Below are 17,583 nucleotides of genomic sequence, written 5' to 3' on the forward strand. Positions count from 1 at the left end.
AATTCCTATTGCCTAGTGACATTGTAATGTGTGTTACAATTGCCTATAGCATTTAGTATGTATCATACAATACAGGTTTGCAGCCTAGGAGCAATATGCTGTACCGTATAGCCCAGGTGTGTGGTAGGCTGTACCATCTAGGTTTGTGTAAGTGCACTCTGTGATGTTCATGTGGTGACAAAATTGCCTAACAATGCATTTCTCAGAACTCATCACTGTTGTTAAGCATATGGCTATAATTTTGTCCCCACTCATTCATATGCTGAAATCCTAAGCAGGAAGGGCTTATATCACCAGTGTGGTACCCTCAAGAATGGGTTTATTACCTTTATAAAAGGGGTCCACAGAGGTCCTTAGCCCTTTCACCATGTGAGGACACAGTGAGAAGTCACCAGCAATGAACCAGGAACATGACTGTGCTGGTATCTTGATTTTGGACTTTTCAACCTCCAGAACTGTGAGAAATAAGTTTCTGTTGGTTATAAGCCACCCAGTCTGTGGTGTTTTGTTATAGAAGCTCAAATGGACAAAGATACCCCAGTACTTCGGAAGGTGTAGTTTAGTTAAAATGGCCCCTAATCCAGTATGCTTAGAAAAAGAAAATTTGACACATAGACAGATACACATAGAGGGGAAGATGATGTGAAGACACAGGGAGAAGATGGCCATTTACAAGCCTAGGATAAAGGCCTGGAACAGGATCTTCCTTCACAGCCCTCAGAAGCAATCAACCTACCTGATGCCTTGATTTTGAACTTCTAGCCTTCAGAAATGTGAGAAAATGAATTTCTGTTGTTAAGCCACTCCCTTTGTGGTACTTAGTTACAGTAGCCCGGGCAAACTAATACACATACTTTCTGGGTGTTTCTTCCTACCAATACCCAAATCTGAGTAGGGGATAAAGGAACCCACAGGCTGTTTAAACTGCAGGTCAGAACTGCCCCATGACCTGAAATTTCTGGACCATTTCCTTGGTGTCTCCTTCAGCCTTGTTCTTTTCCAAGGAGTTATTTTGTCAGGAATTGGACAGCAGACGAAAAAGCAGTCCTCTCTGCTTTCCCTTCTCCCCCACCCCCACGTTTACAGCCAACCTATTTTCCAGAGCTATGTTTAAGACAACCAACACTTAAAGAGCCTGCTAGACATTCAGCTCCCCAAAGTTGAGCCTTGGATGGGTCCTGTGTCTTTGAGGAAAATTAATAGGTGAGATCTGATTCTGCCCAGAGCTTCTGGCTCTTGGCTGTAGTGAGAGCAGTACTCAAGCAGTTGCCACAGCTATGAGAGGCCTCTCAAAACCAGAAAGCTCATTCCAGTGCTAGCTCTTCTACAGAAGGGAAAGGGGCAAAGAAATTTAATCTTTTAAAGAATAGTCTCAATATATATATTTTTCCTTTTCAGCCAGTACAGGCTACTCTGTCATCTTTGAAGATGTTAGATGTGGGGAAGTGGCCAATTTTCTCCCTTTGTTCTGAGGAAGAACTGCAGTTAATTCGTCAGGCTTGTGTCTTTGGCAGCGCTGGCAACGAAGTTTTATATATGACAATAAATGATGAGGTAATTTTGAAGAAAAACATTCAAGCATTTTTATTTTCAGTAAGGGATTTGCTAAACTGAAGATCTTGGGGGGAACTAAGGAATTAAAGTAAAAAAAGTGCAGAGAGTAGATTCTTATTTATCATTATAAATGAAGCAGTTTTGTTTTAGAGGCACTATGCCTGTTTGAGTGTAATTATAGATTTGTCAGAAATAGAACTGCTTGAACTAACAGTGGTTTTCCCCACAGATTTTTGTGCTTGGCACAAACTGCTGTGGCTGTTTGGGATTAGGCGATGTCCAGAGCACCATTGAACCTCGGAGACTGGATTCTTTAAGTGGCAAAAAAATAGCCTGTCTCAGCTATGGGAGTGGACCACATATTGTCCTTGCAACAGCAGGTAAGCTAGGAACACAGTGTAGAATTTTAGCCCTTGCTTCGTTTGTTGAGAAACAAGACTAGGACTACCCCTTAAATCGAGAACATCTCCTTGATTGGGCAAGAGTTTCTGGCTCTGCCCTGTGAACTTGACTATGCTCTGGACAACATGAAACATGAACATATCTGAATATCAAAGTAAGGTAATGTAGCAGCAATTACTGGCACTTTAGGCCCAGTAAGTCCCTTTTGTTTATGGTTTATAAGTATAATATTTTGCATTAAAATGGTGAACTCACTGTAGACTTTTTGAATTTGAGATTCTGGTCTATGAACTGAAAGACTAAAGTCAGATTCTAAGATCCCCTCCAACTCTTAGCATTCGGTGATTCTTATGTTAGTGACTGATGACTGTAATTGGTATTTAGTAATAAAAGGAATTAATATTCTCCTGGCTATTTCATGAATTCAGAATAATAAGACATTATAATTAAAACATACCTTCTAGTTTTTCTTAAGTATTACTAGGAATAAGTTTTATTAGTATTATTTAAACTGAAAATAAATTTTATATTCATTTGTATACTTATTTCACATTAAAATAATAACTTTTAAGGATTTTGGTTGCCAGTAATAGCAGCCTACATTATTCAGGTCACTTCTTCACTGAAAACAACTAAAAATTCTAGATAAAATATTAAAAATATTTTTCATAAAGGCATCAAAACACAAGGCAAAAAGGAATTATTAGATCAGATGTAGGAAAAAGTGTGAACTAAGAAGTCAGAGGGGAACTTGAAGCTAATTTTACCTTAAAGATATCTGCCTATTCACTTAAATGGAGTTGTGGTTTAATGTACTCATGAGGTAAAGGGGTCATAAGTCAAAGACCTCATAAATTAGTCTGGGACCACAAAGGACTACACTTGTAGGGCAAGGATAAGCTAGTTCTTTTATCTCACGGACTCAACTGAAGAATTCCTTGGCTCTGAGCAAATCAGGAAGAAAAAAAGGAAGAAAATCTCTCTCTGAGAGGTTATAACCATGTACTTGTATTCCAATTCACATCAATCTGAGTTGTCTAAGAAATCTCAGGTCTTGAATTTATTAAAGATAACTTTAAGTACCTTTAAGAAGTTGATACATAGCCTTATTTTAGGAAGGCACCTTCATTCTGGGCCTGAGGGAGATGATGCCATTGGAAAGTAATTTTCTAGTGGTAATTAGCAGCACATAGTCAAGGACAACAAGGTATATAATGAAACAGGCACCATGAAATGAGAACCATTGCAAGAAAGACAGCAAAAACTGACTACTAGATATCAGATATTAGAATTACCAGGCACCAATTATAAGATGGCTATATTGTTTGAAAAAATAAAAAATGAACTTGAAGATACTAGCGGAGATCATGAAAGATTTGAGAAAGAACCAAATATACAATATAATTATGAAAATGAAAAACTCAGTAGACAAATTTAGATGTAGTTTGGACATGGCAAAAGAGGAAATTAATAAACTGGAAGACTGACCAGAAGAAATTATCTGGAATGTAGCACAAAGAGACAGTATAGTAGAAAACACAGATGAAATAGGTATATACTGTATGCTGCCATTTATTTAAAGTTCAGAAACAGGACAAACTAAGTTCTGTTATTCAGGCTTATATGTAGGGTTCTTTTGGGGTGACATTTCCTTACCTGAATGGTAGTACATGGGTATATGTACTCTATAATTATTGATATAATTGTGCATATATATTTTATGAACTTTTATGAATGTGTATTATATTGTAAAAGTGATATAATAACAAAGATTAAAAAATAACTTGGTGATCATTTTGTAGATAAGGAAATTAAGGCCTAGAAAAGTCAAATCTTTTATCTTTCAATCTAATGATTTTTTTCTATTACTCTTAGCAGAATTTTTTTCCTGCTGTTTATTAAAAGCCTACCTTCCAGCTATTATAATTGCATTTATTTAAATTTTATCTTGTTCCTTTGTGATAGAATTTAGTTTATACTTTTCAAATTATTTTTTTATAGAATGAGTTTGGTGGAATAGTGAAGTTGATTAGCTTTTGCAACTTAATTTTTAGTTTTCATTTGTAGAAGTGTGCAATATATATTTTTGTATAATGAAGTATATATTTTGAAAGCTAATTATCTTTCTTTTTGTTTTCAGAAGGAGAAGTCTTTACCTGGGGTCATAATGCTTATAGCCAGCTGGGGAATGGGACTACTAATCATGGTTTAGTGCCCTGTCATATCTCTACTAATTTGTCAAACAAACAAGTGATTGAAGTTGCCTGTGGGTCTTACCATTCTTTGGTATTAACATCTGATGGAGAGGTAAGAATAATCAGTATAAGCTAATTAATATTTTTCAATAAGATTGTAATGATTCCTATAGCAGTCCTAGAAGTATGGTCATTTGATTAAAATGACCTCCTCCCTCAAACTCAGTCTTATTCTTGTTAGCAACTCATAGTCATGGTTTTATGCATGTATTAGGTTTACCTTTATGTAGTAAGAATTTCTATTACTGTGAAATTTAAAAGGATATATTGTTTCTTCTATATCACTACAGTCAAAGGGGTTATTTGCAAAAAGAAAAAAAACCTAAATGCTGGAAAATATGGCTGAAGCAAAGTAGATATTCTTATAAATATTACATGATATGTGATAATTACTGTTTGTGTAGATAAAACCAATAACCTAATTTTATAAATTAATACATTTTGTAATAAATTTTACAGAAACTTCTCTATATTGTGACAGTTTATGGGTATCAGTCACTTTGAGAGAAAAGATGAGGTGCCACAAGTATATGTTAGTATCCAATTTAGATGCTTTATAAATTATTGTATTTCATTAACTGATCTCTTCTTTCAAATAGGTATTTGCCTGGGGTTATAATAACTCTGGGCAGGTAGGATCTGGATCAACAGCTAATCAGCCAATCCCTCGAAGAGTCACTGGCTGTTTACAGAATAGAGTAGTTGTGAACATAGCATGTGGGCAGATGTGCTCAGTGGCGGTGGTAGACAGTGGGGAGGTAAGGTTATTTCATGTTATTTTAAAAAATTGTTTGCCTTATCAGTGTTGTATCAACATAGCATATTTTTCATAACATAACTTGATTGCTTTTTGTCTTTTGTTGGCATTGAGTCTCTTATTTTTTCTCAGGTTTATGTCTGGGGTTATAATGGAAATGGGCAGCTTGGACTTGGCAGTAGCGGCAACCAGTCAACCCCCTGTAGAATAGCAGCTTTGCAAGGCATACGTGTCCAGCGGGTATGTCCACTATTGGTTTATATGTGCCTATTATTAAGTCTTCAGTGACAAAGATACCAATGTATTAAAAACAGTTTTAATAGCAGGATGAAAAGCTTAGCTGTTTGGATATCTTCACTCAAATAAAGATTTAAGCTCTGTTTCCCTGAATTGAGTTATAGTTATTCATCAGAAAATTTAAATTTCTAGGACATTCTCATACATAGTTGTTGGAATATAAATTATTAAAATACTTTCCAAGGAAACTTTTAGCACTATGTATCAAGAACTTTAAAAATATTCATACCCTTTGATCTATAATTTTGGTTCCATCCTAAGGAACCAAAGAGAAAGTCACAGAATTAGTGGAGACATAACAGAAGAAGAAGCTGCAATAGCAAATGGTAACTTTAGTAAATAATAAATATAGCATAATTTATCTAATCAAACAATAAGGTAATGGTTAAATAAATTATACTAAACTTCTGTGAACAGAAATACTGTTTATAAAGGACAAAGGATTTTTAATGATTTGGGGATAGTGCTATGTGTAAAGTTAAGTGAAAAAAGATACAGCACTGACTTGGTGGCTCAGTTGGCTAGAGCATCGATTCATACATCAAAAAGGTTGCAAGTTTGATTCCACACCAGGGCACATATCTGGGTTGCTGGTTCAGTCCCTGGTAGGGGCATGCATGGGAGGCAACCAGTCGATGTTTCTCTCACATTAATGTTTCTTTTTCTAATCAATATACATCCTTGGGTAAGGATTAAAATAAAAAGACACAGAACTGCTCAAAAAAGCTATCTGTACATATCTTATATAAATAGAAAATATTGATCTTGAGATTACTTTCATGTTTATACTTTACTTTTTTCACACTGAACATTTTTTTAATAATAAAAATATTATTCTTAAAAAATAAGTGTCTGTTTATTATTAGCTTCATACCCCTTTGATCTCTATGGGCACAATGAATGTCATGTTAAAGCTGAACACTGGGCTTATGTCACTAAAGGACTCATGTCCATCTTACTGCAGTTGTGGCCACATGTGGAGCCTGAGCTTGTTCTGGAGGAATTAGTTAACGCTTGCCTCTCTGGGCAGGTTGCCTCTTCCCTTTTTTTCATTTTTGATTCTTAACCTATTTTGTGAAAGCATGTTTCCTTCTATTTGCAGACCTGAGTGGATTTGTTTTTTTTCTTTCAGGTTGCCTGTGGTTACGCACATACTTTAGTATTAACGGATGATGGCCAAGTATATGCTTGGGGTGCAAATTCTTATGGCCAGCTGGGCACTGGCAATAAAAGTAATCAGTCCTATCCTACTCCTGTTATTGTGGAAAAGGACAGGTAATATGTGCATTTTCAAAATAACTTCAATGTTTCTTAGTGATTAAACAAAATTTAGACATAATGTAGAATTATGGGGTATTTAGTGCTAGTATTAGAATATTCTTTAACAGGAGCATTCATTCCTCTTTAAAATTGGCTTTTGAATAGTTGGGGAATTTGACTGGATATTTGACTAAATATTCTATTTTCCCTTAGCCATATTTCATCTGTGCCCCCAATAGCTATTCTATACAAACTACAATGACTAAACCTCCAACAGCTATTCTACATTATTCTTCTCCCTCACAAATTACCTCTCTCCCTCCTCATTATTTTCTGTTTTACATTCTTAAGATGAAGTTGATAACATTTGCCTTCTATCTTCTGTGGTTCAGGAAAATTTGTTTCTTGATGTGAATCAGGTACAAAAATAGATGACATTAGACAAAGGCAGGAGGCGTTGGCGGTGGCTTTGGTCCCGAACTGAGACCTGAAGGTTTCCTCTCAGTTTTCTCCACAGTCCTTCCTATAGCAGCTGCTACGGTCAGCCAAGCCTGTGCCCCACCTCTGATTTCCCTTGTAGTACTTGGTGTTCCAGGAAAATATCACCAGGCCATGCTTAGGGAAGGCCAGGTCTACGTCCTTCTACATCCTAACCCCTTTGCTGTGTCTGCACCAACTTTTCTCCAAGAAGTGTTTCTGCTTCCTATTATGGCAAAGGCTGCTCCTGTTTTATGAAGACTAATAATAAGCATTCAGGAGCGAATGCAGAAATTAAGTTATTTTGATTTTCTGTGGTGGGTAGTTTAGCATAGACGAACACTGTTGTGTTTCAACCAGTTACATTTTTCATAGGATGTTATCACGGAAAAGGGAGGCTCTCATTTTAAGTGGTTTCCCAAAGTACAGAAAAGATATTCAGATAATCTAAGTCTGTGCCTGGTAGGTCATTGTGGAAGTCATTAAATATGATGAGAACAGAGAAGTTAATTAATGTTTATCTAAACAGTGTCGGGTTGTTCTAGCCTCCCCTTTTCACAGAGAACACCAGCTTGCTTTATAAGTGGTTAAAATGTATAAAGCCTTCTGCTTTTGTTAACTGCTTAGCTATCTGTATGTTGAGTCCCCCTCCCTCCATACTGTCAGGGTGGTGTTTTCTTATACTCCAAGGCCATCTTTGAAGCCTCTCCTTCCTCTCATTGATATTCTGGGGGAGGAGTAAACTTTACTCTACCCTCAATGTTCTGGTTGGTCTAATAATCAAATAGACATGTGACAGATTAGCAAGAGAAAAATAACTGAATGAATACATACACATGGAATGAAAACCCCACATACATGAGAGTTAGACTCTACATGCAAGAGAGGTTCAAAGATAGCAAGGGAGCATAGGTATATAAGACATCCTGAGATAGTGATGAGGTAAGTTGCCTTGGGGGCTTCAGAGCAACATTGCAGGGTAACAAGAACAGATGTTTAGTAAATAGGAGTTTGTCCTGTGCCATAGGTAGGTCAAAAGAGGTTATCTCTGATAATCTCTTACTATGGGTAAGGCCCCTAATTCAAATTTCTCTAGGTAGTTAAAGGAGGGGCAGAAATTTCTCTTGAGTCCATGGCTAAAGTTGCCTTTAGCTCAAAACAATCTGTATACCATACAAGCACATTTTGGGATGACTTGCTCTGAACTCCCACAGTATCAAAGGCCACCCCGCTTCTTTGTTGTCACCATGCTTGGACACGATGTCTGCACACCCATCAGCCTTCCCCAGCTTACTCATCTTCTAGGTTATTCTTTTTCTCCTTTTTAGCCTGTTTTGCACACTGTTGCCAGATTAATGTAAGAACTCCATTTTTATCAATTATGGTCCTGTTTACAAAGCTCTTTCCCATTAGTCTATCACAGCAGATCAAATCTAAACCCTTTTAGCCTTAGATTAAGACTGATACCACTGTTCCTAGCAAACCTCATTGCTTCTATCTATTTGTTAGGCCCTCTTAACATTGTACCTTCTCCAGTCTTGCCGTTTCCATCTTCTGCCTACACATTGGTACACGTATTTCTCTCTGCCTCACCTGCTCTTACTCATCCAAAGCCTTCGTGGCCTAGTTGAACTCCCTGTTACTTTAAATACTCCCTGAGGAGTACCCAGATAGTCCCCCTTACTCACCAGAGCACTTTTATGCAGTGCTGCTCTCTGATGTTATAAGGGAATTGTTTGCAGTTTCATAATGTGCTACTTCTCTCTTCAGCCCCCAGGCAGGCCCCATAGTGCCTGAAGCAGCTGTTAGTCATGGGAAGAAACCATTTTTGATTGTGCGCTGTGCTGGGTAGCTTATTTCATGTATTCTTCACCACAAAACTCCTCCTTTTTTTCCTTTTTTTTTTAAAGATGATAAAATGGATTATAAGAGTTTAAGTAACTTGGCCTCTGACTCCCAGCCCTTGTCTTGTCTACTACACAATCTAAAATGAATTGTTTACTGAAAACTACAATGTATTATTAAAAGATATTCAAGAAGACACAATGAAATGAAAAGATACTATGTGTCCATGGATTGTAAGAATCAACATAGTTAAAATGGCCATATTACCCAGATCAGTAGAGATTTTAAGCAATCCCCATCAAAATCCCAAAGTCATTTTTTAAAGAAATAGACCAAAAAAATCAGATTTATATGGAATCAAAAAAAGACCCTGGATAGCCAAAGCAATCCTGAGAAAAAAGAATGGAGCTGGAGGTATCACACTATCTGACTTCAAGTTATACTATAGGGCTACAATAATTAAAATCAATTGTTGGTACTTTCACATGTTGGTGTAACATTATAGTAGATTCACTTTTCTTTGAATAAATGTATGTATTCTATTTCCTGCTCCCTTTTTATTTATTTTTTTTTGAAAAGAATATCCTTATTGGGAAGCAAAATAGCATTGACCATTTTCCCCACGTAGGCAAGTTTTTTTTTTTTTTGAGCCAATTTGACTAACTTAACCATGCAAATAGGAAAAACCTTACTATTTTGAATTGATCATTAGAAATACACTGCCCCTATATAGGGGAGGCTTTGGCACTTAAAATATGAGTAAATGTAGTAATATTGAGAAACCTCTACTGTTAGGCTATCATTTGTACACCAGACATCATGCTTGGTGCTTAACATTTTCTCATTTCTCTCATACTGTCCTTGCACTGTGATGAAATTGAGACTCGTAGATACTCAGGGACATTCCAACAGTCACATGGCTTTATGGTAAAACTAAGATTCAAATTTAACTCCATCCGCTAGGCTTTCCATTTTGAAACATACATCCAAGACATACAGCATTTCCTCCAATACCCTTGGGCCATTTTCAAGAGCTGAGAGCTGTCCTCTAATAAACCAGTAAAATTACTTGGACTTCGCAAGAAAACAATGTATCTCTCAGCCTTCTGAGGCAAGCTGCCACAGCAATCTCCAGGTTGTACGATGACCATCCTCCCTCCTTGATTGGGAAACCTCTAGTTAAAGCACACCATGAAGGAATATCTCCACCCTTCCGTTGCTAGCCTTGGTCAGTGGGGTCTTACCCACTCCTCAGTTGCTCTGTGTTCTTGTGTCTTTCCCAATTAGTCAATAAAATGATCCACATATTATATTTAGTAAGACACTGTACTGGGTGCTTAGTGGGAAAGAGAGAAATAAGTCAGCAAATCAGCCTGTCAGGAACTTGTAATCTAACTGAATAGGTAGGACATATTCAACTGAAAGAAATGGCCAGGCTGGAGTGGTGTGGATACTGCAAGAGCTCAGGTGAGTGAGAGACCTCTTACCTCGGGACTGTTTGAACTGGGCCTTAGAAGATGGGTAAGATTTCTGAGGCAGAGAGAAAAGAAAGAACATTCCTGATTAAGGACTTTAATTGTGATAAAAGCATTGAGGGATAGCGAGTACATCTGTTTGTTGGAACATAGGATGTGTGGGCAAAAGCCATTTGAAATAAGGCTGGACATAGGTGGAAGCCAAATGAAGGAAGGCCTTGATGTCACTTGTCTGGGTTTTATCTTTTGGGAAATAATAAAGGTTTGAAAGTCCTGATGAAGGTGGTGTTTTAAGAGGGTTCTTCACCTGCTAGTGTATGCAATTTGGGTCAGAGCAGAGAGAAATTCTAAGGCGGAGGGATCTAGGAGGAGGTTCCATGGGTCCAGATGTGGGGTGTGTTTGACTGAGGGTGGTGGCAGATAAGAGAACTTACAAAGGATTTATGTTATTTGTTAACTGGATATTCTGAAGAAAGTGGTGAGGAAAAAGAGGCCAGAGATAATTCTGAAGTTCTGAGGGTAAGTCATGGAGGATGCTGACACCCTTGCCTGGTGTGAAACTCAAGGTGACAGCCTCTCGGGCTGAAAGAGTTTACTATCTTCTTTGAATCTGTGTAGTGGTTTATTCTTAGGGCAAAGAAATTATTTCCAAATCAACAAAAACAGTGTTATCTATTAGGAAGTGTTCTGAGAACCACCCCCTGGCAATCATGAACTTGTTGCACTAGAGTCTACATGCTGATCCCAGAAAACTGCACTGTTGGGCTCTAGATAGTCTAGTGAGTTATAACTACAGAATTTACTGTTTGCAATGTGAGGTGGGGTTGCAATTTACTTACAGCATGTTCCATTTAACCCTATAATTGGTGACGTTTTGATAAAAACATTTTTTGACCCTGGGTCAAGACTTGACCTGGGTCAAGTCTTTATTATCTACTTCAGTAATATTTTAACAAAAATATTATAATTATCCTTTTCTCCCTGGTCTGTACTCTCTTAGATTGTACTTCAAAATGGGGTGGTACATTTTTTCTTTAATCATCACCCAAGGATGTTTATTGATTTTACAGAGAAAGAGAGGGAGGGATGGAGGGAGGAAAGAGAGAGAAACATCAATCAGTTGTAATTGCCTTCCCTACATGCCCTGACCTGGGATCAAACACACAACCTAAATATGCTAGGTGTGTGCCCTGAATGGGAATCAAACCCACAAACTTTTGGTGTAGGGGATGACGTTACACCCGACTGAGCCTCCTGGACAGGGCAGGATTGTATATATTTTTATAGGCCTACTGGCTAGAAGTGATAACAAGATCTTCATTAGTTATACGTTCATTGAAGTATAGCTTCAATGTAAATACTTGTATATTGCCTGAAAACTTAGGAGATTAGGTGTGTAAATCTTGTTTTGTTTTGTTTTTGAAATCAAACCTAAGGGAAAGAGAGATCAACTCATTTCTTCTCCTGTTTACTGTGGTTACTTGGTGTTTATGAACTTAGAATTATAGAAATTGCAGCCTGCCACTCTACCCACACATCTGCTGCCAAGACCCAGGGTGGGCATGTGTACATGTGGGGCCAGTGCCGGGGCCAGTCAGTGATCCTGCCTCACCTCACCCACCTCTCCTGCACGGACGACGTGTTTGCCTGCTTTGCCACTCCCGCCGTCTCCTGGCGCCTCCTCTCTGTGGGTGAGCTGATCAGTGTCCATTTGAGTGATGGCTTGAAAACTAGGAAGAGAACTCTGGTGCTTTTATTTTGATAGGAAGGACCTTGTTAAGTGCAGTATCATATAATTTATTTCCTTTAATGGACTCCTGTGAAAAGGAACTAGTTTGATTGTTTTTCTTAAAAGTATGACACCAACACTACATGCTAAATTAAAAGTACTTTTAATTTGATTGCTGCATTTTAATTTGACTGAGAAACTATTTTTTTCCTAGCAAGTATATTTACTCAAACTTAAAAAATTTCATTTAATGAGGTGGTTTTGGACTTCATAGTTGTCGTTTTGGCAGATTTAGAAGCAGATGTGTGTGAGGTTTTAATTCTTGATGATTGAAGAGGTGTGAATTCATGTTTAGGTGAAAAAAGCATTGCTTGGTTCAATTATTTTGGAGTATTGATATTTTCATGAGTGCCTACAGAGCAATGCTGTATTGCAACCTGCATTTTCATTATGTCTGTAGTTAACTCAGACAGACTGGTGTTGTTATTCTCTTAGAACCCGATGACCACCTCACAGTAGCTGAGTCACTGAAGAGGGAATTTGACAACCCCAATACTGCCGACCTGAAATTTCTGGTGGATGGAAAGTACATTTATGCACATAAAGTCCTTCTCAAAATTAGGTAAGGAGTCATATTTTGAGAATTGAAATAAGTACATTTATTATTTGCTAATCTAATATGAAAACAGGATATGAAAAAAATGTAAGGCAGATTTTGCCCTTATGAGCTTACAGTGCAGCTAGAGGAAACACATTATACACGAAACAAGAAATAATAGAGGCCGGATGCAATGAGTGCCAGGATTGTAGTTCAGGGCATAAGTACTCTAGGCTTTCTTACAGGGCTTCACAAATGGTCTGTCCCCCTTGGCTTCTGAAAGCAGCCAGCTACCAGCAGGTGAGTGTGCTGTGTGCTTTTATTACTGCATGGACTGCTTCCACACAAGTAAATTTCCTAGCTAGGAGCTGGGCTCAGCCTCTAAACATCACTCTCCTCAGTCAGCTGTGGGGTACTGAACTTTTTGATGCTTGAAAAAAAGAGAAGATAAGGCTTTTCTGCAGCAACAAGATCTAAGGTGGAGCTAACACATATTTTTAAAACAATCAAATATATTGATAATAAATATAATTTTTGATCAATAACCTGCATTCAAAGTGTGCATTTTAGGAACTTTGACATATGAATACACCTGTGAAAGCATTGCCCCAAATCAAGATAGAAAATGTTTTTGTCACTCCTCAAAGATCCCTCCTGCCTCAGCCCTGCGGCAGGAAATCTTTTTTCTGTCACTATAGATTAGCTATCATTTTCTAGAAGTTTAATAAATAGAATTATACAGTATGTATTCTTCTGTGCCTGGCTTCTTTCTTTTAACATAATGATTTTTTAAATCATCATGTTGTTGTGTAACAGATATATAAAGTCTATGGCAACAAATCACAAGCTCAAAATAGCATTTTAGTCTCAAGTTCACCTCTTATTAAGGTAAGGCTGTGTAACATTTGTTCTCTCTTGCCATGGTCCATAAACCTTCATAAAGGATGGGTGTGTGTTAGTTTGCTAGGCTGCTGTATGTAACAAAGTACTACAAACTGGGCTTCAACAAAAGCAGTTTATTCTCTCACAGTTTTGGAGAAGTCCAAGATCAAGGTGTTCAAAGGATGGGTTCCTTCTGAGGGCTAGGAAAAAGAATTTGATCCAACTCTCCATGGTGTTTTGCTGACAGTCTTTGGTGTTCTTTGGCTTGTGGTACTATAACTTGAGTCTTCACATCACCTTTTCCGTGGGTGTGTGTATGCCTGTGTTCAAATCTCTGCCCCACCCTTTTACAAGGACACCAGTCATACTGGATTTGGGTCCACCCTAATGACCTTGTTTTAACTTGGTAACCTCTGTAAGGACCCTTTCTTCACATACTGTTATATTCTAAGGTTAGGGCTTCCACGTAGGGATTTTGGGAGGCACAATTCAACCCGTAACAGGAAATGGAAAAACAAAATTACTAAGAGGTTATAAAGATAAACTCACCTGATTTCCATAAATGCTGCACTGGGGACATGGTATGGGAACTCTGCCAGGGAGGCTGGCACTGTTTCTGCCAAGCATGGCTGCAGGGGCAGCTCCACCATGGCAGGTTTGCATTTGCAACCTTTTTGAATTAATGGTTGCTTAAAAACTGGCCAGCAAAGGAAGTGAGGGACAGGGCAAGAATATGAAGGTATGCAACTTGGAGAATGCCGTTTGTAGTGTTGTGATTTTCCCTTCTTGTCAGTTTTTCCCCTCTAAGCCCCACAGGGGCACACTCCTTGGGTTTATCTGCTCTTGCACAGAAGCTAAGACCTGACATATTTTTCTTTCTTCAGGTGTGAGCATTTTCGTTCTTCGTTGGAAGATAGTGAGGATGATATTGTAGAAATGAGTGAATTTTCATATCCTGTTTACCGAGCCTTCCTGGAATACCTGTACACAGACAGCATCAGCCTTCCCCCTGAGGAGGCAGTAGGTAAATTAAATGACTTTACCAAGTGATTGGCCAAGTGCTGGGAACCGGGGAAGGTGGTTTCTGTAGAGCCTAAACGGACATTGCTGTGAGGGCAATCACAGAAGGGGTTCTCTTGTTGTGTGTTGAACCCAAGCTGCTTTCCCTTGTTACTACTTAATATAAAGATTGACTGGAAAATAAGAGAGATGAATTATCAAACCATTACCACTGTTGAGTGGGTGCCATTCTTAAATGCTATATGTTAGTATCGTACATAACTTTGAGATATTATACCTGTTGCCCTCAAGATGTCTGCATTATAAAAAAGGTAAAATGGACATAATAATAAGCCCTGCTGATTTCCATATCTGTGAACTTCTGCCCCAGATGGCTGGTGCATCCTGTCCTGAAAGGAGTGAGGGGCGTTCACCTGCCAGTGAAAAAAGCAACACAGGGTATCCAATGGACACAGTTAAAAACATACTAAGTTTCAGTTTACAGCTGTCAGCAACACTGTTGGCCAAGGGTACAGAAAAATTAAGGAATTACTTGTATAAGGAACTAAAGAGTGTTCAATCCCCCAATTTTTAAATTAAATGTTCACTTTACATGTATAAACCAATAACATTTTTTATCAGGTCAGCATTTAAATTTACCCAGGTAAACAGAAGTCTGATTTTTGAAGTTTTATAATTTTCCTTCCTTTCTTCCATAAATGTTTTAGTGCCCATGCCCACTATGTGTTGCAGCTCCTCTTGGTGTCTGTGAGGAGACAGACGGAGGCCCTGCTGCTGTGGAGCTTGTATTCAGATGAGGGAGACCAGCCCTAAACAAATAAATACAAGCATCAGTCAGGAGGGTCAAGGGAGGCCTCCGTCGGGGAGTGCACTGAGCAGAGACCTGGGTGAGTCATGAGGGAGTGAGCCATGCAGATACCCAAGGAAGAGCCTCTAAGCATGGGAAACATAAGTGCAAAAGTCTGAGACAGGAACAGGTAGATTTAGCATCTGGAGGATGAGGGAGAAAGCCAGGGTGGTTGGAGTGGACTGAGCAAGACTTGTAGTGGTAGGAATTGAGAAGTGGAGAGCTGGGCAAAATCACATATGATCTTGAAGGCCATGGTGAAGAGCTTGAGTTTTATTCTTGGTGTGATATAAAGCCTTGGAAAGCTTTTAGCATAGGGTTGTGTTATTTAGGATTTGCTTCAATTCTGAAGTAAAGTGGCTTAAACAAGATAGGGTCTGTCACACAGGGATACACTGCAGAGTATTTGTTCACGTGACTCCTATGCTAATGGTCCAAGAGCACATCTGCATTACATCCCTTAAGGAAGGACCCTAGAATTTCTGTTTATTTCAAGCCATGAACCAGAGCTAACTAAGTCCATAACCCAGATGCACAGCAGTGGGGGAAAGCATGGTCATATCCAGATGGCCATGGCTGAGCTAAATATTCTATGGTTTTGGAAGAAAGGGAGAATGGATTTCCATGGATGCGCTTGTGTGTGTGGCGGCGGGGCGGGTGAGGGGGAAGCAATGAGTAGCTTCTACAGTAGGAGTGATGCTTTTAAAAGATCAGTAGTTATAATAGTTCAGGTATGAGATGATGGTACTGTGGGTTAGGGTGGTGTACCGATCAGATTCTGGATATTTAAAGATGGAGCTGATGGGATTTGTCAATGGATGGGATGTGGGGTATAGGGGAAAAAAAGAGAAGGATGACTGCTCTGAGGTAATTGGCCTGAAAGGCTGGGTTAAGGAAAGCATCGTTCACTAAGATGAAGAAGATGAAGATGTATTCCTCTTGAGTTCGAAAGGTCAAAGGTGTGTGAGCTGCTTTATTAGACATCCAAGTGGTGTTATTTTACAGGCTCACCCCTATTTGCAGGGCCCTGGGAAAGAGTCCAAATTAAGGGCTACGTACCATATGTCTAAAAATTCAAAGGTATATATTAAGCTAACAAACTTCTGATAAGGCATGTTCAATCCTTATACCTCGAAAAGTATACCTTCATTGACAACTGAAAGGCCAGGTTTAAGTTTTAGATGGAATTTAGAGTTGTGGCACTCCTTCGAGTTCTCTGCTGGAATACAGTGGCATGGGAGGGACAGGCTTCCAGTTTGTAGCTGGCTGCCTTTCTTTCTTTTCCCACCACCAGCTATGTACTCCATCACAATGATGTGTGGGCACCCCAGCCTGCATGGCCAAGCTCCATCCACCCTCAGCTTGGGCCGCCCCTTGGGGATGGGGTTCTGTACATTGGTATCACAGTTTGGAGGGGAGGAAGTACTCATACATGTGGCTTCAGGGCCAGTTAGGTGGGTAATCCTTGGATCCCAGGTGCCCAAAATGTGGTCTAAGAGTGGGTGCATGGCTCCTTAACCATACTTTTCACTTGGGATGTATCTGACAGAGGCTGGGAGCGGGGCCCTCTAGAGCAGAGATTCAAGGCAGGGTCCTTTCTTAGGGTAGTGTCTTGACTACATGTCGGTCGATGCGAGTCTGAAGCTTGGGATTGTATAGGGCTGTTGATAAGAGTTTGGGAGTTGTTGAGAACTGACTGAAAACAATTGAGCCATTCACAACTCTCAAGGTTTCAGTATCCTCCAATGGGCGATAAGCTTTTCTGCCATAACTTTGTTAGTCTTTGTCATGTTACAATGAAAGCAAGTTTCCAACCAAATTCTTCTACATGTACAAAAATTAGGAACAGACAGATACGAAAACAGTTAATGTTGTAAGATTGATGAAATCCCAGCTCTCTGTCCATTAGGCCCTCTATGAAGTAGCTTATATGAATGGTTAGCATGAAGTAGAAGTGACAATATTCTAGTAGTAAGATTTAGCTAAGCTGTTAATCAGGTGGCAGCCTAGGACTAGATGAAGACCTAGTGAATGTGCTACTCCAGGGGTGTAGAACTGCTGAGCTCATGATGCTTGAACTTCATTTATGCAAAGGCAAAAGGACCTTCACAATATTCCTAGCCAAGCCATATACCAAACACTGTTCATTTCACGAAAAACAAAATATTTCTAGCACTGTGTAATG

At 38.9% G+C, this 17,583-nt stretch overlaps 2 protein-coding genes across 5 annotated transcripts in view; one reads left to right on the forward strand and one right to left on the reverse strand.

The window, feature by feature from the left end:
* The window catches only part of RCBTB2 (RCC1 and BTB domain containing protein 2), a 40,193-nt gene that overhangs the window by 16,004 nt on the left and 6,606 nt on the right, over window positions 1-17,583 (forward strand). The window contains exons 2-11 of one of the 4 annotated variants that reach the window (XR_008530239.1): window positions 1,399-1,554; window positions 1,784-1,934; window positions 4,097-4,263; window positions 4,811-4,969; window positions 5,101-5,208; window positions 6,398-6,540; window positions 11,823-12,013; window positions 12,547-12,673; window positions 14,416-14,555; window positions 15,284-15,438. Coding sequence is in view for 3 of the 4 variants with exons in the window: in XM_054586347.1 (XP_054442322.1) it covers window positions 1,429-1,554; window positions 1,784-1,934; window positions 4,097-4,263; window positions 4,811-4,969; window positions 5,101-5,208; window positions 6,398-6,540; window positions 11,823-12,013; window positions 12,547-12,673; window positions 14,416-14,555; window positions 15,284-15,348 (1,377 nt within the window). In the remaining variant the exon portion in view is untranslated. Of the gene's footprint in view, window positions 1-1,398; window positions 1,555-1,783; window positions 1,935-4,096; window positions 4,264-4,810; window positions 4,970-5,100; window positions 5,209-6,397; window positions 6,541-11,822; window positions 12,014-12,546; window positions 12,674-14,415; window positions 14,556-15,283; window positions 15,485-17,583 lie in introns of those variants that run through there. The other 3 variants (XM_054586347.1, XM_054586348.1, XM_054586346.1) reach the window with 3 other exon arrangements.
* Window positions 1-17,583, reverse strand: part of RB1 (RB transcriptional corepressor 1) — a 305,988-nt gene that overhangs the window by 5,450 nt on the left and 282,955 nt on the right. The window lies entirely within an intron of this gene.

The sequence above is a fragment of the Pteronotus mesoamericanus genome, unplaced genomic scaffold (assembly GCF_021234165.1).
Source record: "Pteronotus mesoamericanus isolate MK-2021 breed Mesoamerican mustached bat unplaced genomic scaffold, CSHL_Meso_final contig_94, whole genome shotgun sequence".
Lineage (NCBI taxonomy): Eukaryota > Metazoa > Chordata > Mammalia > Chiroptera > Mormoopidae > Pteronotus > Pteronotus mesoamericanus.